We start from the raw sequence: 26,572 nt of genomic DNA, 5'->3' as shown, positions 1-26,572 counted from the left end.
ACACTTATCTTAAAACTGTTTTATTATCCCACACGCACCAGCCAAGGGTGTTGGAAGAGCCCTAGAGGCAAAAAAACCGGTGCTAAGTTTGTTTATTTAAATTCTACTTTTTTATAATTCGGTACAAAAATGTTCTATTAATATTACTGTGTGTGAACAAACAGAAAACATAGTTTAACTTAAACTAAGAGTTGTATTTCCTTCCCCTTTCATACAACTGATAGCGCTGTTTTGGTGTAAGTGGGGTTGGTGCCTACACTGGTCAAACAGCTGCAACAACCAGGAAGTTGGTGTAATACACTTTTTTAGTGCTTGTGGTTTGTTTATTGTTTAAGGACTCCCGGACACAGAATTTTCCAAGATCTGGTCCATTAAATAATCCATAAGAGATATAATCTGCAGGAGATCATCAAAATCCCAAGAGTTCATAACTACAAATATAAATGGTGTTTCCCTTTCCAACTCTTCAAGTGCAAAAAGACATCAATTTTCTGTATGCTAAATCGGTACACCAAGGGCAAACCATCCTCTCCAAGTTGGGGATCTGCCCTGAATCCCAGGCCAGCACCCCTTTACAAGGATCGTCATCAATGAGACCTGAAAAAGGCTCCACAGCCTGAATTGCAAAAAGAGGTTCACAGAACTTCATAAGAAGTCTCTCAAACTTGTATAACCCCACTTATTGTGCACAACTTGGGTACTCCCAATCTCATCCAGAACGCCTTGTCTGAATCATTTCATTAACACTAGATACATGTTCTTTTTCTTTCCTAAATCACAGCTATCCAGTTCATAATTGGACAAAGGTCTAATTTTATCTTCTGTCCTTCAGCACTGATGGACCAACTCTTGGGCTTTGCCTATCCTATAGTTCAGTGACTCTTTCCTCAGAATCCAGATGGGCTTTGTTCTCCTCACTTTTCTATTGCTTCCTTCCAAACCTCTATAGTCTGTGTAACTTCCAGACAATCAAAGTCACACCCTCGAGCCCCTTTAGTGTATTATATAATTCACATCCCACCAAGCACCCTTATATCAACAATAACTCTTCAGTTTGTTCAAGAAATCATCTTGCCAGCCCTTGATGAGACCATGTATACTAAGGGTTCCCGCCCATCCAGACACTCCCCATTACTTCCCAAGTCCACTTTTTAGTAATGCCCTCTTTTACCCTTGTTTGAGCTGCATTCCCAAATTTCTCGCTCATGCTAAGTGTTTGACAGGCTTCTCACCCTCATAATGTTCTGGCTTTGAAGGTTTTATACATCAACAGGTATGGATTAAACTTTACTAAACAGTGCTCCATTGTTTTAGGAGCCTGCAAGATGGAGATATTCAATACAGTTCTTATGCAAGAGACTACCAAGCTTCATACATGAATGTTGAAAAAAATTACATTACGGCCATCTGGGCACAGTGAAAATGAAGGTGTTAGCTAGAGGTTATGTATGATGTCTTGGAATTGATGGTCTATTTGAATCAATAACTAAAGACTGAAGGATGTAAAAGATTCAAAACGCATCTCGACCAGCTCAGTTACACCCTGGAGATGGTCCTTAATCCCATGACAAAAAGTTCACATTGATTTTGCAAGTCCATTCGTGGATCCCATATTTCTGGTTGTGGTGGAGGCAGATTCTAAGTGGCCTGAAGTCTACAAGGTTAAGTGTACGTCGTTTGAGAAAACGATTGCTAAGTAGGCGATGGGCAAATTTACAGCACAAAATCGTCAATGTCTTGTTTGTTTATGGAAATGCTGAACATGCTCCTACAAGGAACAAACTCCAGCAAGGATGTTCCTCAGCAAGAACCTGAGATCTCCCTTGGAACTTATTGAAATCAAATGTACGTAAAGAAATTCATAACAAGCAATTCAAAGAGAGGTGTTTTTACTCACCCTAAAATAACATTTCTGAGTATATCGGGGGCCTGTGACATCATAATAAAGTTTTATGTCTAAGAAGTGTAGTATATGTGGACTATCTTACTGTAGTCATAAGTATGTTCTAAGAAGTGTATTTATATCATGTGACCAACTCTTTGTACTATGTGGATGAGTTCAGAAGCTAACGTTCAGCTGTTAGAAGCGCTCAGTGTGTTTATTCTAATCTACATACACCGCAGTTATAGTAATAAGGTGCATACGTTGCTGGGATTAGGGTGGCGGACAGTACCGGACTTACTGGGTCACGTCTTAGAGATCAAACTGTCTACGTGTCGGAGGGAGACTCAGAACAGTGACCTTAAGGTTGTGATATAAATGTATAATACATAGTATAATGATAACATATGGGGTCTGTGTGACTGCAGGAGGACTCTTGGTCTTAGTACGTTGTAGGCGGCTTAGAGATCATTCTGTCTCGCCGTACATAGAACAAGGGAAAACAATACACAGCATACAGGCATTACAAGGTACAATTAGCAGTAAAGTGCAAATAAGGTGAAAACAGTACAAAAAGTAAAATTAAATTGAATTAAAAGTGACTACCAGTGCACAGATAGAGTGGGAAGGAGGGAAGGGAGGAGGCTGAGCCCACAAGTGTGGGTGACACTAACAGGATGGGGTAAGGTGGAGATATAGAGGAGAAGGGAGAAAGCAGAAAAAAGGGGGGCCGGAGGAAGATGACATGAAGATAGAGGGTCCTGATCAAGAGAGCTTACAATCTAAGGGAGAGGGGGAGACTGACAGGAGACACAGAGGGAAGATTGGATGAGGGGACAAGATGAACGTGAGCAGGAAGGAGGGAGGAAGAGTGTATGGGAGGTAAAGTAAGTGTGGAGGGTTAGATGGAGGAAGGACAGGCGAATGTGAACAGATGGGTTTTATTATAAACATTTAGCACAGGTACAGGCCTATATATTAAAGTTACCTGAAGGTGGAATACCCCTTTATGTGTTATCCAAATATTTACATTATAAGTATTGCATATTAAATCATCATCATCAGTTATTTATATAGCGCCAACATATTCCGTAGCGCTTTACAAAAATCAGATTAGGAGAGTAACGACGCAGCGTGATAAAATACAACGGCTTCCCCCATACATGTACAGTTATTATTTATACTGAGACCATGTTAAATTATTTTATTTAAATGCAAAATTTATATGGAAACATTGTAGCAAATAGTGTTCTATAAATGATCAATGTGTGGCGCAAATAACCAATAAGTAATGTTTGCCCATTAACAGAGGTTTATATTGCTCATTTGATAAACTCTCCTTTAATGAGTCAGATATTACTATGTGGATGAGGCCTGATGTGTCCATGGCTGGTCTGTGGGTAATGGAAGAGATGCTGCATGTATGAGGCCCTGATGGCCGGGAGGCTGCACATAAACATGGGGGAACCATATTATTACCTCAGCCTTGTACAGGGCCCGGATGTTGTACAGACTGAGGGCGGCGCTCCAGGCTCTGACATGGCGGCTGAGGAGGATGTGGCCACGCCCCCCTGGGCAGTGTCAGCGGTAGAGGTATATTATGCAGACAATAGTGTGTCCGGGAGACTACGGGAAGATGGCCGCCGCCGCTCAGCACTGAGGACAGGACAGTAATACGGGTTATTGTACGATGGGGACTAAACTGTTACAGTCAGATGTAGGATGTCCCTGCAGAGGTCACAGAGCCTCTCCCTGATTGGTTCCTCCCATTAGTAGGAGGAGCGTGTACTCCTGGGCCCGCCCCACGGACCTTGTCACACCCCTCTCTGGGCAACTCAATGAGACAGGAGGAAACCAGACCTGTAGGAGAATAACATTGAACACAGGTGTGTGTCCTGTATGTATGTATGTATGTATGTATGTATGTATGTATGTATGTAATCCCTGTGTGTGTACTGCATGTATGTATATTATTCCTGTGTGTCATGCATGCATGTATGTATGTTATCCCTGTGTGTGTCCTGCATGTATGTTATTGCTGTGTGTTCTTCCTCTGTGTTTATGCATATTTGTAATTTCTGTGTGCATGTGTCAGGCATATATATTATTCCTGTGTGTGTCATGCATGTATGTTATTCCTGGGGGTGTATCATGAGGGCGGGGAGGTAGATAGACTGGAGATTACTATCCAAAATCCTACTCGGGAGATTGAAGTCTGTCCTCTATTAATTACTACCTAAAGCTGGGTACACACTGCCGAATCGTCCGACCGACGGGTTATCTCAAACGATTATACCTATGACTGAAGGTCCGATCAGTCTGACCATTCATCCATACACACTTCATGATTTACCTTCAGATCTGTGCTCTTCATCTGGTCCTCTAGTCTTCAAAGAATGACAGCACAATATTCATTCATTCACTACTGTCACATTGTCACACTGATTAAAACCACCTTGCTATAGCCATCCACATGTCTTAACGAATCTCGTTAGCGTCTGTGATTCTGAAACAAAATATTTTGTCTCAGAACGAACAAATTAATTATTCCTTCTACAGCGCTCTCTACATTTATTCACCGGGACATTCATCGCTAGCATTGGCTGAAAAGAGCCCGACTCTGTAAACTCTATGGAGATCGTCAGCATGAGTGCATACACATTACATGATCATTAGGTGATTGATCGGAAAATATTGAACGGTACGACCAACCAAATGAGGCGACAATCGTCCATTTGGGCAGACTTTCGACCATCGTGTCACTATACACACACTGACCCAACTTTTGAACGAGCAGTCGTACGTCGGCTGATTGAGCCGATTATTAGACAAAAACCCTGTAGTGTGTACCCAGATTTACACAAGAGATCAGCGCAGATTGTTATTGCAAAACTATGTTAAAGTCTGTAAATATTCATCGGATTTCCTAGCAGCAAAATAATGATATAGATCGAGCAACAAGGTGAACGCTGGCGTCCGTTTTGCTAGTAGTTTTATAGAGGCTGTCTGTTAGATAGTAATCTTTTACACTCAATTTATATCATTTACGGTGTAATGAGAGATCATATTCCATCACTGACATAGCTATCGAATACTTTGTTATAATTAAAACCAGGTATCATAGTGAGTCAGAACCACATTATGAAATTCTATTAGCTGTTCTCTGAAGGAGTGAATAGGATCTGATCAGTTATATTGAACCTGTCAACCAATAAATGGTTCTCCATTGTTTACTGTATATATAATGTAATGAACAATCACATTATATGGAAATTATAGATTTGGGTTGATTCCAGATGAACATATAACTTTTTAACTGCAGTAAATGATCAACTTAGAATTTCTTTTTTCTACACCAATATACGTTCGTATTTATATATACACATATATATAGCATTAAGGCCAGTGCAGTTTTTCAGCAATTTTTGAAATCACCCTAATTCACTGTGTGTTACACATCACGATTTTTAGGTTTTTAATTATTTTGCCAGCCCTCAGTGATCAGGATAAGTATTTTAATAAATTATCAATAAATAATGTAATATTAAATATTTTGAAATCTACATTCCAGAGTTTTGTTCTCATAATGTTATTCAGCCCTGGTCTGTTCAGCAGCCGACCAGCCTTCAATTGCCGCAGTCACCGGAGACCCCTCTGCATAGCACTGGTGGGTGCAACAATGAATGGGGGATATGGGGGAAGGGGAGGTGGGTACGGGGCGGCCAAGTACAACACTGAGCTAGGATCTCATTGTATATTAAGACACTTCTTGGTTCTGGGCTGGTCTCTCTTACTCTACATTTATCCCCCCCATACTAATACCCCCCTGTCCTTACCATCCATCTCCCCTGACTTTACACCACACATCCATTTACTTACATTAAATAATAGGTATAACATATGTAGATATGGATGGCGTTGTGTTGATATTTTACAAATGTTTTGAAAATATATTGTCACATACACGATGCACATGTTCTTGTATCATCAACATACCTCGACATGTTCTTTCTGTACCCCTTCACTACACTCCCCATCTTATTGTCTGAAAAAAATATTTAATAAAAATATATTTTAAATAAATAAATAAAATAACATGTATAACATCTGTTCTCAACGACTGCTGATAGATAGTTTTCCTTTTAGATACACACTTCACTGAATGTCATTGTTATATTCTACATACTGGACAAGCTGAGAGATGAATTATTTAGAGAGACCATAATGAGAATAGTATTCAATTATATCTGTCCCATTTATGAACAGTGGCCATTTTCTTGTAGTACAGATAGTGAATGTCTGTTGGTGGAGAAATACTGTGCTTTATTTGTTCAGGAAAATATAAGATATGTCTCATAAATAGCATAACCAACATCTAATTAATAACAAGTTAATCAGTATAGTAAAATGGCCGTTTTCCCTTATTCTCCCAGACACTTACAGATATATCTCTGCCCCTGACAACAACTTACACTGCACAGGGGGCATCTTGGAACCTGGAGTGCTACATCCAGGCCCTGTACAAGTCGGAGGTAATATCTTCCTATGATAATATATCAGACAGCAGGAATTACCCCCATAGAGTTACCCCATGTTTATGTGCAGCCTCCCGGCCATCAGGGCTTCATACATGCGGCTGAGCTCTCACATCAGCTGCTACATAATCCTCATTGTGCTGCAGTCAGCAGAAGGCTGTTAGTTATAGCAGAGCTGGTTATTATAATGGTAGAGCTGTGAGAGACTTAATACCCGGACCAGCTATACCCCATACACCACAGAGGGGCTCACACACCATGACTAGCCCCCCCCCTACTATCACCTCCTACCCAACCACCCCTCACCATGTGCCTCTAACACATAGCTTGTGTAGTGCTGGAGACTACCCCCATTACCCCACATCCCCCTACTATCACCTCCTACCCAACCACCCCCTCACCAAGTGCCACTAACACATAGCTTGTCTAGTGCTGGCTACTAGCCCCACAACCTTACACCCAACAGTAGTTCCCTCTCACTTCTGCCCAAGATCCATCTTCTGGTATATCCACCTCCCCCCACCCAGACAAATAGGTGTATCTTGCTAGACAGAAGGAGGCTAAGAAGGTAATCACATGTTCAAAGGCACAAGTTAAAGAGAAAATGGCCTAATCAGTAGGTAAAGGGGGCAAAACTTTTTTTTAGGTATATAAGTGAAAGGAGAAAAACCAAAGGAGTAATAATAAGACAGAGAGTGAGGGTCTTGTCGAGGGAGAAAAGTTAATAGCAGATCATCTTAATAATTATTTTTGCTCAGTGCTCACTACAGAAAGAGCCGGGAAGGGGCCACAGTTAAGTGGCAAGTATACTCAAAAAATGAGGTAGATACAAGTACATATATCAAGTAGAAGGTCCTAACAGAGCTCTCAAAACTGAAAATGGATAAATCAATGGGGCCAGATGGGATACGTACAATGATACTAAATGATCTTAAAGGGGTGCTGGTAACACCATTAACAGAATTATTCAATCAGTCACTAGATACAGGAGTAATTGCAGAGGACTGGAAAAGAGCTAACTTAATCCCACTGCACAAAAGTGGAAGCAAGGAAGAGGCAACTACAGACCAGTGAGCCTTACATTAATTGTAGGGAAATTGATGGAAACACTCTTAAAATAAAGAGTTGTAGAATATCTCAAATCCAGTAACTTACAGGATCCCAAACAGCATTGGTTTACTGGGGGGAGATCATGTCAAACAAATCTTATTTACTTTTTTTTAATGGGTGACTAAAGTGATAGATCACATCAGGGCCGTAGATGTTGCTTACCTAGATTTTAGTAAGGCTTGGAGATCCCTTCCCAATGTCCTACCAGTCCTCCTCATCCAGTACCTCACCAAGGTCCCCAACCCAATTTGCAACGTGAGAGGGTATGTGGGGGTGAGAGAAGTAAACGTAGAATGGTAAAGAGAGGAGATGAGGCCCTTGGGTGAGGAACGACATACAGCTCAATTGGAGAGAGCGGTCTGGCAGAGATACTGGGGAAGGAAACCCGAAAGAAATTATGGATTTGCAGATACTGATGAAAAGCTGTAGAAGGAAGTGCGTATGTGTCACTAAGAGTAGCAAAAGTGGGGAAGATGCCTTGCACTGTGAGTTCTATATTAAAACGAAGTCCAGATACAAACCAAGCAGTAAAAGGCTGAGGGCGAAGGCCTGGAGAGAAATTGGGGTTATAACAGAGAGGGACAAGAGGAGACAGTGAAGGAGCCAATTTCTAAATACGATTACAGCGAGACCAAATTGTAAGGGAGAAGGTAATGACAGGATGGGAGTGAGCCTAAGAAGGCCGTGTGGGGTCTAGAGATGCGTAGAAGTGGAGAGAGAGGAAAGTGAGTCAGATTCCATATTCACCCAACTCGAGAACCAGGAGAAGAATGTCACTGAACACATTGTGTTAAGAGAGCCGAATAGAAGTATTTCTTTAAATTCGGGAGCCCTAAACCACTGGCCAGGCCACCATGTGCAGTTTTGAATATAGCATAATGAATGGAATTAAATTTAAACAGAGACCTAAAATGTTCAGGAACCTCCAACTCATACATTTGTGACAGATTTCAATTGCAGCACAATGCACTAAATGTGTGTCGGTAATGGTCAAGACACCTGGCCACAAGAGGACCATTGGAAGCCGTACAGTATTGTGTAAGGTCATTTAGCAGTCTTCTGAGGCTGGAGCAGAGGATCTTGTGAGAAACACTGACCAGGGCTCTATGGCTCATGAGAAGAGGTCACACAGGACCTCATGTAGAGTTTGATACATCCTACTTCCAAAATGCACTTGTAAAATGTGTCCCAAAAAAGCATTTAACATGATGTCTCTCTCAATACACAGGATTACACAGTAGTGATAAAGAGATCTGGTGAGTGTGTGACACCCAGGAGCCGCCCCAGTGTGTCAGGAGGATTGAGCAGGACCCAGAGCCCCATCACGGTGCCTGAACCTCACTCACTGATACATGAGGGAAACAATGACCAGAAGATGCTAGAACTGACCAACAAGATCATTCAGCTGGTGACTGGAGAGGTGACTGCTGGGAATGGGACATTATACAGTAACACCAGGGGATGTGTCTGGATGATGACTGTGTCATTGTGTTGCCAGGTTCCTATAAGGTGTCAGGATGTCACTGTGTATTTCTCTGTGCAGGAGTGGAAGTATTTAGGAGGACACAAGGGTCTGTACATGGACGTGAGGATGGAGAATCACCGGATCCTCACATCACTGGGTAAGAGGAGACTTTCATTTATTGTAGAGGAGAGAATAGTTTTTTGGGCCACCTAGATACACTCATCTGAGAATCACATATAAACAATGTAATCAGTCACTGTGTGTCTCCTACAGATGGATCCAGTAACAGAAATACCCCAGAGAGATATCTCCATCTTCTGTATTCACAGGATTGTACACAGGAAAATCCCAGTATCCCACAGGAGTATCAGGTAGATGACATTTTAGGGTCTCCCCAAATACCAAAGTGAATTTATGATCTGTAAAAAAAAAGCTGTTTGGATCTTATACACTTAAATTCTCCTGTTTCACTTCAAATCGATAAATCAGGTATTATTAAATATATTTATATTGTTTTGTGGGCTATTTAGGATGACGTCCTGACTGATATCAAAGTAGAATTAATTGAAGGAGAGGAAGAGACGTATGTGAGGGGTGAGCAGCAGTGTAAGGAGGAGGAAATCCCTACAGATATCGGCACAGGTGAGTAATAAACACTTATTACAGAAAAGAGTCACATATTCTACTTATTCAGTCAATAAAACAATCATTTATTCTACACCCTCCTCTGTCAGTACAAACTAATGAGGACAACATATCTGTCCAGTGGGAGAGTCGGGAGCCATCAGACCCTATTAGACTCCTGTTCTCCTCCTCACATCATATCATTGTGTGCTACCAGCCCAGAGATCTGACCATTCTCCTCCTCACATCATATCACTGTGTGCTACCAGCCCAGAGATCTGATCAGTCTCCTCCTCACATCATATCACTGTGTGCTACCAGCCCAGAGATCTGACCAGTCTCCTCCTCACATCATATCATTGTGTGCTACCAGCCCAGAGATTTGACCAGTCTCCTCCTCACATCATATCACTGTGTGCTACCAGCCCAGAGATCTGACCAGTCTCCTACTCACATCATATCATTGTGTGCTACCAGCCCAGAGATCTGACCAGTCTCCTCCTCACATCATATCACTGTGTGCTACCAGCCCAGGGATCTGACCAGTCTCCTCCTCACATCATATTATTGTGTGCTACCAGCCCAGAGATCTGACCAGTCTCCTCCTCACATCATATCACTGTGTGCTACCAGCCCAGGGATCTGACCAGTCTCCTCCTCACATCATATTATTGTGTGCTACCAGCCCAGAGATCTGACCAGTCTCCTCCTCACATCATATCACTGTGTGCTACCAGCCCAGAGATCTGACCAGTCTCCTCCTCACATCATATCATTGTGTGCTACCAGCCCAGAGATCTGACCAGTCTCCTCCTCACATCATATCATTGTGTGCTACCAGCACAGAGATCTGACCAGTCTCCTCCTCGCATCATATCACTGTGTGCTACCAGCCCAGAGATCTGACCAGTCTCCTCCTCACATCATATCACTGTGTGCTACCAACCCAGGGATCTGACCAGTCTCCTCCTCACATCATATTATTGTGTGCTACCAGCCCAGAGATCTGACCAGTCTCCTCCTCACATCATATCACTGTGTGCTACCAGCCCAGAGATCTGACCAGTCTCCTCCTCACATCATATCACTGTGTGCTACCAGCCCAGAGATCTGACCAGTCTCCTCCTCACATCATATCACTGTGTGCTACCAGCCCAGAGATCTGACCAGTCTCCTCCTCACATCATATCATTGTGTGCTACCAGCCCAGAGATCTGACCAGTCTCCTCCTCACATCATATCACTGTGTGCTACCAGCCCAGAGATCTGGCCAGTCTCCTCATCACATTATATCACTGTGTGCTACCAGCCCAGAGATCTGACCAGTCTCCTCCTCACATCATATCATTGTGTGCTACCAGCCCAGAGATCTGACCAATCTCCTCCTCACACTGTCTGGTGTATCTCATGGGACGTCAGTCTGACTCCATGAAATTACCCATGAGCCTCCTGTACACTACCTCCTGTGATAGTATCCATAACCCTCTCACTGTACTAACACGTGACATCCTCAGCTGTATATTATCACTGTAATACTAATGCAGAATGAATTATTCTCCTCCCTCTAAGATCACATACACCCAGGGCTGCCAAGAGGAATTCAGGGCCCCGATACAATAAATTCATGGGGCCCCCCTCATAGTTGAGTATGGTAAATAAAATTGCGCCACCTTGTGGCGGTGCAAAAATTTTCAGAGGTGTGGTCATGCATTTGGGGGTGCAGCAAATGCACCATTGGGGCGTGGCTAACACATCAAAATCACTAGGCTCTCAATTCACCCGAGTGTCACATATGTCCAAGCACTCCTGACTTTCAGGACATCTAGCACAAAAATGTAGTATAGAAAAAATGCAGTGTGTACACAAAGAGTTCAGTCTTGGCCTCCACCTTACATTGGGCACAACACTCACCACAAATTGACATTGTCCCTACTAGAATCACAACATTTCACATACTGTCCTGCTCTCTCCTACCTGTTCTTCTCACTTTCACCACCTGTTGCTGCATGTTTCTATAGTTGCGGCTTGTCTGGATCCTGGAATGCTGGGGGCCCTATTTGGAAAAAAAAGAGCTACATTTAGATAATCCCAAACAACCCTGGCGTTAAATCAATACCATCCACGATTAATAATTAGGCCTTCCTCCAGCTCCAATATTACAATAATGTGCCCCTTCATCATCGCCATGCCTTATGATCACACTGCGCCCTCCATGCTGCTTTTGCCCCTTCATCTGGCTCCCCTTCATCACACTATACTATGCTGCTCCCCCCCTTTTTCAATCCCACTGTGCCATGCTGTCCACCATTTTTTAACCCCACTGTGCCATGCTGACCCCTGTTTATTAACCCCACTGTGCCATGCTGCCCCGTTTTTTAACCCCTCTGTGCCACCCTCATTTTTTAACCCCTCTGACATGCTGCTTTTCCGTTTTTAACCCCTCTGACATGCTGCTTTTCCGTTTTTTAACCCCTCTGTGCTCCCCCTCATTTTTTAACCCCTCTGACATGCTGCTTTTCCGTTTTTTAACAGCTGACATGCTGCTTCCACGTTTTTAACCCCTCTGACATGCTGCTTTTCCGTTTTTTAACCCCTGTGTGCTCCCCCTCATTTTTAACCCCTTTGTCATGCTGCTTCCCCGTTTTTAACCCCTCTGACATGCTGCTTCCCCGTTTTTAACCCCTCTGACATGCTGCTTCCCCGTTTTTTAACCCCTCTATGCCCCCCTCATTTTTTAACCCCTCTGACATGCTGCTTTTCTGTTTTTTAACCCCTTTGTGCCCCCCCCTCGTTTTCCTCCCTTCACTTACCTTTTCTCATTTCTTGGTCTTCTCTGCTGCTCCGAGCTCCATTGCTCCAGACTGACTGAATGCTGGGCATGACATGATGACATCACACCCGGCATTCAGACAGTCTGAATAGAGCACAGAGCAGCAGAGAGGAGGGATGCCGGCTCCGCGATCAGGTGAGTATGTTTTTTCTTTTTTTAAACTAGCCTGCTCCCCCCCCACCAATGACCGAGAATCCCCCCCCCCCCGCAAACATAAAACCCGCATCGCAAGGGCCCGGGCCCCCTAACATGCCGGGCCCGGGTTATTAGTACCCGCCCCCCCTTCCCCTCTCAGCGGCCCTGCATACACCCCATCACAACATACACTTCACACAAACTCCCCCATCTCACACACACCCGTCATTGCCCAATAGCTCCCCTCCAATCTACGTGCTTGGATGCTCTGTACAGTTGCTCTTTACTCTGCTGATCTGACTCTGTACCGTGCTTTACCCTTATACATTACTTTGTGCTGTTACCTATCTGTGCCCTGCTCCATTCTCCTACTCTGTCCTGATGCTCTCCTCTGCTCTGTGCAAGGATGTGAGACCTAAGAGTAGTGCAAACCCATATCTAGAACTCGCTGCTAATTTAACCCACATCTACTCTACTTTTGAGGCTCCAGTGTATGTGTGTGAGATCAGTGTCTAGTTGGACAATGTCCCTGGCTAATGAGTCTTCATGTTCTAGGATGCTGGCTGGGCAACGTATGTGCTTAGGAAATGTTACTCGCCAATGTCCACATTTTGGCTGGAATTGTCCAACCTGGATGCACTTTGTGTGTCACTGTGGCTGGGTTTATGCAATGTGCTTGGTGATGCAGTTTTCTGATTATAATGAAGTGTTTATAGTTTGTAAATTGAAATTAAGCAGCTAGATATTTCAACTTACTCATAGTATGAAAATGTTGGGCATTATAATATGTTAATCAATGTAAAATAAAATGTTTATTTCCATACATTTATTTTATATCCAGCAGATGGATGCAAACTCAGGAATATCTCAGAGGGAAGATTCTTTTTTTCTACAGATTGTGAAATAGAAGATAACATCACACATGATTCTCCAGGAGGAAACCCCACTACCCGAAATATACTTCCAATACTTCACAGAACAGATAAATCATCTGATTCCTCTAATGAGGAATATTCTTCTGATAACGTAGATATTGTTACACATAGTAAAGCTCATGCAGATGATAAAATATTTATATGTCCTGAAAGTGGGAAATGTTTTACACAGAAATCACATCTTGTTGAACAACAGAAAACTTACACAGCCGAAAAACAGTTTATATGTTCTGAATGTGGAAAATTGTTTCCAAAGAAATCACAACTTAATAGACATCAGAGAACTCACACAGGTGAGAAACCGTTTGCATGTTCTGATTGTGGGAAATGTTTTACATTTAAATCAACTCTTGTTGACCATCGGGCAACTCACACAGGTGAGAAACCGTTTACGTGTTCTGAGTGTGGGATTTGTTTTACTCGTAAATCAAAACTCATTGAACATCAGAGAACTCACACAGGTGAAAAACCGTTTACATGTTCTGAGTGTGGGATATGTTTTACACGTAAATCAAAACTTATTGAACATCAGAGAACTCACACAGGTGAAAAACCGTTTACATGTTCCGAGTGTGGGAAATGTTTTACACGTAAGTCATATCTTGTTGAACATCAGGCATCTCACACAGGTGAGAAACCGTTTACATGTTCAGAGTGTGGGAAATGTTTTGCACGTAAATTATCTCTTTTTAGCTATCAAAGAACTCATACAGGTGAGAAACCATTTACCTGTTCTGAGTGTGGGAAATGTTTTACACATAAATTAAATCTTGTTGTACATAAAAGAAATCACACAGGTGAGAAATCGTTTACATGTTCAGAGTGTGGGAAATGTTTTACACATTATTCAGCTGTTGAACATCAGAGAATTCACATAGGTGAGAAACCGTTTATATGTTCAGAGTGCGGAAAATGTTTTACACATAATTCAGCTGTTGTTGTACATCAAAGAACTCTCACAGGTGAAAAACCATTTCCTTGTTTGGAGTGTGAAAAATGGTTTATATACAAATCACAATTTATAAGACATCAGAGAACTCACACAGGTCAGAAACCGTTTACATGTTCTGAGTGTGGGAAATGTTTTACACAGAAATCATCTCTTGTTGAACATCAAAAAATTCACATGGGACAAAAGCTATTAGATATGAAAAAAGTTTGATTACATTACTGTAAATTAAAAAATTAAGTGTGTGTGTATATATATATTATCTGTTTTTATTAAACAAAGGGGGTAGAACAAAACTTTGTGTTGTCTAAGTACATAAAATACCATATCAGAGGTATTTTTCTATATTTGTTATAAATATAAACGTACCAGAATTGAAGAACTAAGATATTGTATCTTTAAGTATTACAAAGAAGAATTAAAAGAGGAAAATTACGTGTATCCTGCATCACTGTGCACAAGCTATCTCCATATTCTGTTCCTGGATAGGTGTCTTATATAACCACACACTTTTATATTCCGTAAGCCAAACCTTCTCCAGTCCTCTATACTATAGTAACATCCAATTCTCACACAGTTCTCTATATAATACTTACTGTCTCAAGGCAATATAAAAACCCATAATGAAAATGCAGATATTTGTATGAAAAAGCATATTTACTTACAACAATGTTACAATATATATTTAATGACAATCGTACACATATATGAAAATCTGGGTGTAGGTTCATAAATGTGTAAATATCTTTTTTTATGTGTGTGGATGTATGTATACATGTGTGTGCCCCAGATTACATTAAACTCCTATTATCATACATATCATCCAATATATAAATACACTGCTATTCTTGTATACAATCCACACAGAACCAACACACAATCCTCACTATATCATAAATGTATAATACATATAATACATAACACCATTGTTCTTGTATCATGGGCATACATATCACAACCTCCATATATTCTCAATAGTACATCCCACTACAACAAAGATACTATATATATATGACACGGGGGCTACTTCGGCCAATCACGGTGGCCATAATAACTCATAAAACACCATATTCCTGTTTACAATATACACACTTTAAATTTGTTCCAGTGGATCCAGAAATTCTATGGTTTTTTTTTCCTGATAAACATGGTCCTGTATGTAGGTTCCTCGTGTCCTCTCAGCAGACGGATGTATTGTACCATAATGAGAACCTCTCTCATCTCTTTGGACTTGATTCAGGAGGTTAAGGACACTTTTTGACTGCTCCTCTCATCAACATGTTGGACAGATTAAATAGTGTTAAGATGTCATGGGACACAAAATAAATGGGTGTGGATCTTGTTATAAAACACAGTATACTTCAGACTCCCCATATTCATGTAACAAGTAGGATTTCCTAGGGAGATCCCCAGACCTGTTATACAATGGGACATGTTTGATTAAGGAGTTGTTGGCCCTATGTGGTTTCTCCAGAGATCTGACGTGGATGGAGACTCTGTGACAATGTACAGATTAATAAAGGTACAATACTAGATGGACCAAAACAAACACATCAGGTATGGCCAATTTCAACATTAAAAGCATTCAAACCATGTTCTGAGTGTGAGAAATGTTTTACGCAGAAATCACATCTTGTTACCCATCAGAAAATTCCACAGGATAAAAGCAATTGGGTATGAAAGAAGGCTGCTGCAATACTTCAGATATTGGAAACACAGTTGATTTTAGTAATGTAAGTTAAAATATAGGCAATAAATATATTTTTTATACTGTTTTTGTCAATCAAACTGGATATAACAAAACATTGTGTTGTCTAAATGCTTAAAATAACATATAATTTGTCATAAGTATACATACATTATAAGTAACATACAACATCTCAGTTCTTCAATACTTTTCATGCTGAATGTAGTGTAGGTGCGCTCATTGCCTTTGTACTGTGCTAGGATGTGAAAACGAGATTTTGCTTTGCAGGGCGAGATGTTTAAATGAGGTTCCAACGTTGTGGAGTCTCTATATTCACTGGGGCCTTCCCACTGTAGCAGGTGGCTGCAGGGCCTGTAGCTGTCCTTCAGAAGGACTTTTAGACATATTTAGAGGTGATGGAGGTCAGGCCTCCACTTATAGTTTTAAATGTGCTTTTTTTGCACCTTCAGTACATTTATTTATATATAAATACACATGTAATAAAAACTTTCAAACACACAAATGTGAAATATAGTAAATACAGACCTGATGTCCCCAAACTGATGAATTAAGACATAAATGAGCCATGCACGAGTAGTATTTTTGGGGGAAAAGTTGACTTTAACGAAGAGTGTGGCCTTAAAGCAGAAGGCAGGATATTGAATTGTAGGTTTTCCCCCATGGACAGTTATGTCCTAGGTCACAAAACATGGTGCACTGTGACAGTGCTTATATGGACATGACGTAACTATGTGGTCAGTACACAAATCGGGTAATAAAGTGTATAATTACCAACCAAGCTGACTTCTGGTTTTTCTTATGATTATTTAAACCAAAGGAAAAAAGGTGAAAAGAAAAGGAGAGAAGGGAGCATCTGGTAAGGGGGGGATGTCCTGTATAAAGTATGGAGGGGACAGTGAGTGTGTTGGGGGGGGGGGGGGTGGATGTTGGTTCACAATATTTGATCTATTATTTTACTATTCCCTTTAATAGTCTGCTAACAGATGTTACGATTCGCAGCTCATCTCCACTTCTGGCGTCCCAGCTGTCATAGCAACAGCCGGGACGTCACTGTCGGTTTCTAGGTCCCGGCCGCCACAATGGCAAAGTCCGGGACGCTTTCGTTGACAGCCCTGCGTCCCGGCATTATAGACTGTCGGGCGCAGGTGCAGTTTAAATTAATTATCTGTTCACAGCCTCAGGTGGCTGATTATTAACCCCAGCACCTCTTGTATTCTGATTGGGCAGTCTAGGTATTTAAGGCAGGGAGGGCTTAGCCTCCTTGCCGGTTATAGCGTTCAGTATCCTGGCTGCAGTCCTGCTCTTGTGCTTAGTTCCTGTACTCCTGGATAGACCCTTCAGTGTATGAGCCTTGGCTTGTTATTGGACCGTGATTATTTGCTGGTGACCCTGACTTCTGCCTGTGACTCGGATATCCTGCCTTTCTGCTGGACCTGACCCTTTGCCTGGACCTCACTTCGCTGCCTGCTTGTGCCCTATGACTTTGGCCTGTCTCTGACTTCGTTTTTTATCTCCTGCCGTCATCCCCTTGCCCGCGCTACGGTTATACCAATAAGCTTGTACTACGCAGAGAATAAGACCTGGGGACATCTGAGTACCTTTGAGCGCAACAAGCTCTACGGGAATGGATGCTGCTAAAGGTGAAGACCTCTAGCACCTGTTCTATAAGCTTATGACAATAGCTGTTACAACAGGTTCCTATATTGTGTCAGTTCCTGGAATTCCATATTGTCATGTATATTGGCTATCTACCCTCTACCAACCTCACTTAGTCTTTCATTCGTAATCCAGCCTTTAACCTTAGTTGCTTACTGTTCCCATATTGAAATGATAAAATAATCGACTTTTTCATTCAATAAATGTTTCAAGAGTGATCTCTTTGAAGCTGTTGTCTCGATACCCGGGGGAGTTGATGATACCGGGATCCAGTTTCCTCCAGTAACCTCTGATTTGTTGGGGAGGCACTTTTAGCAACACTGGACCCCTTTTAAAGACTAGGGGCTAGATTTATTAAACTGCGGGGTTGAAAAAATTAAAAATGGAGCTGTTGCCTACAACAACCAATCAGATTCTAGGTATCATTTATTTAGTACATTCTACAAAATGACAACTAGAATCTAATTGGTTGCTACAGGCAACATCTCCACTTTTTCAAACCCGCAGTTTAGTAAATATACCCCTAGGAGGGAAGTTACTGGATATTTGTGCAGTTGGGGAATAAAACAATGACAGCGAAAAAAAATAAAACAGATTGATTATAACCTAAGAAGTTTATTGAAAAAGTCACAATTTATGCACTAAATAACTATACATCACACCAACACTGTGTGAATGTGTGTTGGTATATAGATTATATACATACATGTGTGTGTGTATATATATATATATATATATATATATATATATACACACACACACAAGTTAACCCGTGCATGATACTCATGCATTCTAGTCAAATCAAGCTACTTAAGGTGTTAAAAAGGTTCTTGTCATGCATTTGGGCCTAGCCCAGGCCTCCTCAGGGAAAGAGCGTTACTTCCCGTCGAAAGCGCCCTTTTTTAACGTGGTTTTGTCCACATGTCACCACCTCATCATTTTTCTCCATCACCTCATCCTTCATCTTTATCGCCACATCTATCCATATGTCTATCCAGACACAGGGATCTCTCTCAGCGGTCCTGAGTATCACACTCCTCTCGCTTTGTCACCCCTGGCAACCACCAACCACCCCCAACTGTCACTTCTCCTTCAAGAAATATATATATATACAAGTTAACCCGTGCATGATACTCATGCATTCTAGTCAAATCAAGCTACTTAAGGTGTTAAAAAGGTTCTTGTCATGCATTTGGGCCTAGCCCAGGCCTCCTCAGGGGAAGAGCGTTACTTCCCGATGCAAGCGCCCTTTTTTGACGTGGTTTTGTCCACATGTCACCACCTCATCATTTTTCTCCATCACCTCATCCTTCATCTTCATCGCCACATCCTTCATCAAGCTACTTAAGGTGTTAAAAACTCCCCACTGTCACCCCCGGCAACCACCAACCACTCCCAACTGTCACTTCTCCTTCAAGAAATATATAGGTCAGTGTATAACTCTGCTCAGCAGGTGGCGCTGCAGCTTGTTTTTTTTTTTTTTCACACACGCCACTGGGCATTTATATAGTAGATATATATATACACACACACACATAAATATATATGTGCACATATACTAGAGATGCTCACTGACCCCCGTGAAGGGGTTTTGGTTTTGGATCTGGTTTAGCTTTGTGTTTTGGTTTTGGCAAAACCACCTTCATATGTTTTGGATCTGTATTGTTTTAGAAAAATTGCTAAAATATGCTAAAATCACATAATTGTGCTTTTTTTGATCCTGCATTACTATTAACCTCAATAACACTAATTTCAAGTCATTTGCAGTCAATTTTGACCACCTCACTGGTCACAATATTATTTTCATACACTTTCAGACAAATATCGCAGTGATCTGGCTAGATGGTAAGCAACAGAGCAATGACTCAAACATACGGCAGTTCCTACCACATCTAGGACACATTAGCACTCAGTGGCAGAAAAGAAAAGTGGTGCAAGATGGAATTGTCCTTGGATCATGAAACTAGTTATGGTTCATTTGATCGCTCCACCTGTGGAGCGATCAAATGAACCAAATGGAGCGATGTGGAATTACCTCACTTATCTTGGATAAGTGAGATAATTCTACAGCTAATACATTGTAACGAGCGCTGACACCCCCGGGATGCGTGCTTTTATCAGACCCACACCAATCCAGGGTGCCAGACAATGCACTAAAAAGAGCCATTGTAATTCCCAGCAAAAAGTCAGGTCATCGGTGAGCTTCGAATCAGCCCCAATTCCCACAAAATTATAATCTAGTTAGGTACCTTTGATGTAAAGTGCAGATTACAAACACTTGATGAAACGGCAGCAAAGTGGAAGGTAATACATATACACATCTATTTAGGTATCCATGCTTACGTACTTCTGCAAGCAACGTTGTTCTTTGTTAATAAAACTGTTGCCTTTATAAGGTTCAAATAAAATTAAAATAATCCTCCACCATTCTTTGGATGTTGATAGTAGGATCAGGTGGTTTTACAGCAGAGGTGTCACTAATTCTGGTCAATTCTTTTACAGTAGACAAGACCAGATGTCAAAATGTTGTGCTGAGTCATCTGCATCATCAATGGGTGTCTAAGAGTTTTGTTAAGCACACAACAATATATAGCACATGTAGGTAACATTGACACACAGTAGTAGCTGAAAGGAAAAATGGTGCAAGAATTGTCCTTTAGCCCTCCCACCCACGCTTATTTTGGATCTTAAAAAGGACATGCACACTTTAACAAACCAAGCACTTCAGCCACAAAAGTGCCACTCCTTGTGGCTGAAGTGCTTGGTTTGTTTGGGCCCCCACAAAACAAGGTAACAATGGCCTTAAGCCACCTAAGGTAACAGTGCTGTTAATGAACTCTACTGTGGCAAGATGTTGTCATCATCCTCATCCTCACTTTCATCAGTGTGTACATCATCCTCACACATTATTAATTCATCACCGCTGGAGTCCACTGCTACAGAATTCTCAGTATTTTGATGTAATTGGCGGAAAAGGCCTTCCTCGTGGAACTTGAAGTTGATTTTTACGAACATCATCTTTTCCACATTTTGAGGAAGTAGCCTCCTACACCAATCACTGACAAGGGTCCTGGCTGTGCTAAAAACTCTTTCCTAGTACATACTGGAGGGTGGGCAGCTTAGGCAGTGCAAAGCGAGTTGGTATATGGGTCTCCAAATTCCCTTTTTTTCCTCCAGATATGTAAAAGAACTGTCTGATGTGTCTAGTTATATGCTGTCATGAAAATAATCCTCCACCATCCTTTAGAAGTTGATAGTAGGATCAGGTGGAGTTACGGCAGAGGTTTCACGTTTTTTGGTCAATTCTTTTAAACCAGACTTAAAAATTTGGTGCAGAGTCATCTGGGTCTCTTGGGAAAGCTACGTTTTTTCCTAGCAGTTGAGTGAGGAGGAGAAGCCGTCCTGTCACGTAACACTTGAGCCGTCATCTTGCTCACCAGGAGCTCCTTGCATCTCTTCAGATCTGGGTCAGTTGGAAACCAAGAGAAGACATAGCTCTTAAACCGAGGATCAAGCACAGTCCCCAAAATGTAGCAATCCGATTTCAAGATTTTGATAACTCTTGGATCCTGGGGAAGCGAATAAAGTACTTCATCTACAAGTCCGACATACTTAGCGTAATTGCTTTGTTTAATCTCCTACTTCAGTTTCTCAAGTTGCTTTTCCAAAAGTCTAATTAAGGAAATCACTTGACTCAAGCTAGCAGTGTCTGAAGTAGTCACCTGTGAAGTGAGTTCAAATGGTTTCAGCACTTTGCACAACACGGAAAGTATTCTCCACTGCGCTTGACTAAAATACATCCCCCTCCTTTCCCAATGTCATAGCTTCTGGAGTAAGGGTGGATGGCTTATCGCTGTTTCTCGATCCGCAGAAGCATATACAGGGTACACGTTCTTCACCAGGAATCATATTTATTTTGCCATGATGTTCATACTGTGTGTGTATGTATGTTGGTGATGTAGTACTATGGATATCAATCATTTCAAGTGTAATGGTCATAATCTCATGAACCAATTTACACAGAAACAACAAACCTTTGGAACTCGGAGTTAACCAGGAATAAGCCCTTCTCCCACAAACATAATACACATCATCTGGGACAACATAAGGTACAGTATGTTCATTGATAATATCATACAAAGTTTTGACGAGACTACCCATGCCTAGTGTCTCCATTTGTTCAAGACAAGTGTCGGCATGATTAATATTTTGACAATAACCTATAGGGACTTTAACAATGGATATTCTTCTATGTCTGCTAATGCGTCCTAGTCTATGATGTCCATCACTATTCCTGTTCATTGGTGACCTCGAGAGTCTCCTATCAAAACTGGTGTTGATCAGGTAGGTCAGCTTCCCAATTCTCCAGTCTCTTTACCTTTGAGATATTGAGACACAGCAAAGACCGACCTACGGAGTATTGGCGATGCTTTAGACTAGGGGACCTAGTGATATTATACCTCCCGTCTATGGACCTCCCTCTCCGTAAATCGAGGACCTCAGAGATGTTTAGTGGGAACGACACCAATCCTATGTTATGCTGTCCCTGAGGCACATGAGAGCACACCCAGCACTCGGTTTGGTTTCAGACCTTTCCCACTAGGGAGTGAAAATCTTTCAAATAATGCCCGCCCAAGTCCAGATTACTATTGGACTGGCATCGCTGGATGCACTTCCCGTCAACTAGGGTGTCACAGTACTTACAGATACAATATTCCTCAGACAATAGCCCCTCACACTGCCTCCGAGTTCCAGAGCTAGCAGATCTTCTCATGATCCCTGAAATGAGTCAGACAATAGGCTCTACGGCTTGTTCTAGCAACCTTTCCTCCAACTCCACTTCACTAATATCACTACCAGACCCTTTCTCCATCATCCATCCTCCTTCACAAAAATAAGATGTCCTAAAAAAATAAGAAAGGTCCTGGAACAAAAAAAAATATAAAAACCGCTACTCCATCGCTGGGATAATAGTCTTGTACAACGTCCTTGGCTCAGGTGTCTTAGCTGGAATAATAAGGTCTCCCAGAACAGGTTTACAAGTGACAGATATGTGTTCGTCGGTCTCAGCTTTGTCTTGTACCTTCTCCGGATTGCTGACCTTCCTGCATTGAGCGGCATGGACCCAAGTTTCTCTTTCTGTAAACTTCAGAGATGTGGTACTGTTCATCAACACTTGGTACGGGCCTTCCCAACGGTCTGTTAAACAACCTGAGCGTAGGATATTGCGGATCATAACATATTCCCCAGGTTCAACATCATGACAGTTTGTTTCTGGCATACCAAGTGACAGCATTTTCAGTTTCTGTTGTTTTAGCTGTCTACTCATTTTTATGCGATATCGCACAGTCACTTCATTATTGCACTTCAAATCGTCCTGTGGACTTATGATCAAATGAGGTTGTCTGCCAAAAAGTATCTCAAAGGGGGACAGATTAAGAGGAGGTCTGGGAGTGGTTCTGATATTATGGAGGACTAGTGGCAAAGCTTCTGGCCACGCCAACCCGTTTTTCAGCCATTATCTTACTCAGTTTGTTCTTAATGGTACCGTTTACCCTTTCCACCTTACTACTGGCTTGTGGTCGGTAAGGAGTATGAAGTCTGCTATTGATTCCCATGAGTTTACACATGTTCTGAAAGATATCACCGGTAAAATGGGTACCCCTATCACTTTCTATGATTCTAGGGATACCATATTTGCATACAAATATCTGAACAATTTTCTTTGCAGTGAAAACAGCAGTATTAGTGGCTGCTGGATACGCCTCTACTCAACTGGAAAACACGTCAGTACACACTAGTACATATTTGAAATTCCTGCAAGGTGGTAATTGGATATAGTCAATTTGTATTACCTGATAAGGTCCGTCTGTAGGAGGGATATGGGATGGCTCAGTTGGTATTGTCTTCCTGACATTTTTCCTCAAACAAGTAAGACAGGACATTGCTTTCTTACCGTCTTCAGAAGAAAAGCCAGGTGCACACCAGTATGATCTAACCAGTTTACACATACCTTCTTTACCCAGATGAGTCAGACCATGTGCTGCCTCAGCCAGGCCTGGGTAATATGTCCTGGGAGCCACAGGCCTACCTTGTCCATCTCTCCAGAGTCCCCAGTACTCTTGACCACATCCCTTCGCCTTCCAGACTGCCTTTTCCTGTAGGGAACACAAATCTTGCATTTCAATCAATTTCTGAGTGTCTATTGTTTGAAAAACCATAATTTTGTCCGTTGATACAGTTACAGGTAACCCTGCTGCCCATTTGGCAGCTTCATCCGCCCTGTTATTGCCCACTGACACCGGGTCTTCCTCGGATGTGTGGGCTTTGCACTTTATGACGGCTACTGCCTTGGGTAACTGTATCGCTGTCAGGAGTCCTTTTATGTGTTGCGCGTGTGGTACTGGTGTACCTGCTGCTGTCGTAAAGTTCCTAAGATGCCAAGGGCCCCGAAATCGTGCACTACCCCGAAGGCGTACCTAGAGTCAGTATATATATTGGCTGATTTACCCTCTGCCAACTCGCACGCTCTCCTTTGTGCTACTAGTTCGGCCACTTGGCGTAACCGGTGCATAGCTCTCCTGTCTCTGTCTATGACAACTCCCATCCGTGTAAAACGTAAAATCTACATTTCCTAAGGGGGTGTCACGTATGTCGGGCCTTGCAGTAAAAGTCTGGTCCAGATATTCCATACAATCATGTGTATCAGTATACCTGCAAAACTCATCCCCAACCAGAGGCTCCTCTCCTTCCACCCTTTGTGCATCCCATATGGTAGGCATGTAGCTGGATTTAAAGTATTGCACCATTTGATGGTGATGTTTGCAGGTGCCATCAGAGCTAGATCCCACTTTGTGAACCTAGCCGAAGAGACATGTCTGGTTTGAGCTGAATTTAACAGAGCTGATACAGCATCCTCCACGATACAGCTATATACACCTCTTCCACCTGGAACCTATAGGACACACTGCAACATTCCACTATTGAAAAGACGTCTAAACTTCATCAGCTGCCGCTAATTCGAATACGGGAATCAGCTGTATCGTGGAGGATTGACACTGAACTCTTCGGAGAAAACTGCAGTCTATCATCTTATACAAGTAACTGCTACGAGAACATCAATTACTACTTGACTGTAAGTTCATTTCTTATAGCCCGCAATTTGAAAAATCTCAATTAGAGTGTGAAGAATACGACTACTATTTGAAAGTGGTTGCTTAAATGCCCAGTCAAGTCTTCTGCATTTTATCTGATTCTTTATTGTTTGTATGTATTTTTTATGAATGGAATAGATTGTTATCTTTAGGATAACAGTTTAAAATCTCTTTCTCTGTATTTTTGGTTAACAGAAAACCCAGTAGCGCTGCAACGACTCCTTCTATACCAGTATCTATTTACAGCTTGTGTGCAGCTGTATCAGGAGTCCTTATCTGCTGCAATTGGCATTCCAGCGCTGAGTGTGGATCTAGATTTTGTTTAAATGTGGTACTGGCACTTGGTGAGGGGGCCATCTTAACAACATTATGGGCCCCCCGGGCAAAGCAGTGCACCAGGACCCCTAGATATAGATGTAGATGTATACAGATATAGAGATAGAGATAGATAGATGTACTTGCTCAGTGACTCTTGAAGGTTTTTTTTGCAGGTTTTTTTCTTTTGCAGGATTATTTATTCTCTTTAAGAGCCGTGCCTATGGGGCCCCCCGAGAAGCTGCCCATCATGCCGAATGGAAAAGATGGCCCTGGCTAGTCTCCAGCACTAGACAAGCTATGTGTTAGTAGCACTTGGTGAGGGGTGGTTGGGTAGGAGGTGATAGTAGGGGGATGTGGGGTAATGGGGGTAGAAGGAGGGGGATGGGGGCTAGTCTCCAGCACTAGACAAGCTATGTGTTAGTGGCACTTGGTGAGGGGTGGTTGGGTAGGAGGTGATAGTAGAGTGAGGTGGGGTAATGGGGGTAGAAGGAGGGGGATGGGGGCTAGTCTCCAGCACTAGACAAGCTATGTGTTAGGGGTACTTGGTGAGGGGTGGTTGGGTAGGAGGTGATAGTAGAGTGAGATGGGGTAATGGGGGTAGAAGGAGGGGGATGGGGGCTAGTCTCCAGCACTAGACAAGCTATGTGTTAGTGGCACTTTGTGAGGGGTGGTTGGGTAGGAGGTGATAGTAGAGTGAGGTGGGGTAATGGGGGTAGAAGGAGGGGGATGGGGGCTAGTCTCCAGCACTAGACAAGCTATGTGTTAGGGGTACTTGGTGAGGGGGTGGTTGGGTAGGAGGTGATAGTAGGGGGATGTGAGGTAATGGGGGTAGAAGGAGGGGGATGGGGGCTAGTCTCCAGTACTAGACAAGCTATGTGTTAGGGGCACTTGGTGAGGGGGTGGTTGGGTAGGAGGTGATAGTAGGTGGATGTGGGGTAATGGGGGTAGAAGGAGGGGGGTGGGGGCTAGTCTCCAGCACTAGACAAGCTATGTGTTAGTGGCACTTGGTGAGGGGTGGTTGGGTAGGAGGTGATAGTAGGGGGATGTGGGGTAATGGGGGTAGAAGGAGGGGGATGAGGGCTAGTCTCCAGCACTAGACAAGCTATGTGTTAGTGGCACTTGGTGAGGAGTGGTTGGGTAGGAGGTGATAGTAGGGGGATGTGGGGTAATGGGGGTAGAAGGAGGGGGATGGGGGCTAGTCTCCAGCACTAGACAAGCTATGTGTTAGTGGCACTTGGTGAGGGGTGGTTGGGTAGGAGGTGATAGTAGGG

At 42.5% G+C, this 26,572-nt stretch overlaps 3 protein-coding genes across 3 annotated transcripts in view; 2 read left to right on the top strand and 1 right to left on the bottom strand.

Moving 5' to 3' along the window:
- Positions 1 to 26,572, bottom strand: part of LOC142108562 (uncharacterized) — a 365,380-nt gene that overhangs the window by 58,833 nt on the left and 279,975 nt on the right.
- LOC142108565 (uncharacterized) overlaps positions 1 to 26,572 on the top strand; it is a 150,141-nt gene that overhangs the window by 30,286 nt on the left and 93,283 nt on the right. The gene's annotated exons all lie outside the window — the stretch shown is intronic.
- On the top strand, positions 9,256 to 15,763 carry LOC142108950 (uncharacterized; the record flags this gene model as incomplete). Its single annotated transcript, XM_075192920.1, has 3 exons — positions 9,256 to 9,363; positions 9,523 to 9,634; positions 13,426 to 15,763. Coding segments are annotated over 3 exons (1,473 nt in total), but the record flags the coding sequence as incomplete, so codon positions are not given.

Source organism: Mixophyes fleayi, chromosome 12, assembly GCF_038048845.1.
Source record: "Mixophyes fleayi isolate aMixFle1 chromosome 12, aMixFle1.hap1, whole genome shotgun sequence".
NCBI lineage: Eukaryota > Metazoa > Chordata > Amphibia > Anura > Limnodynastidae > Mixophyes > Mixophyes fleayi.
The sequence above is the reverse complement of the archived record's forward strand: the minus strand, read 5'-3'. Positions and strand labels throughout refer to the sequence as shown.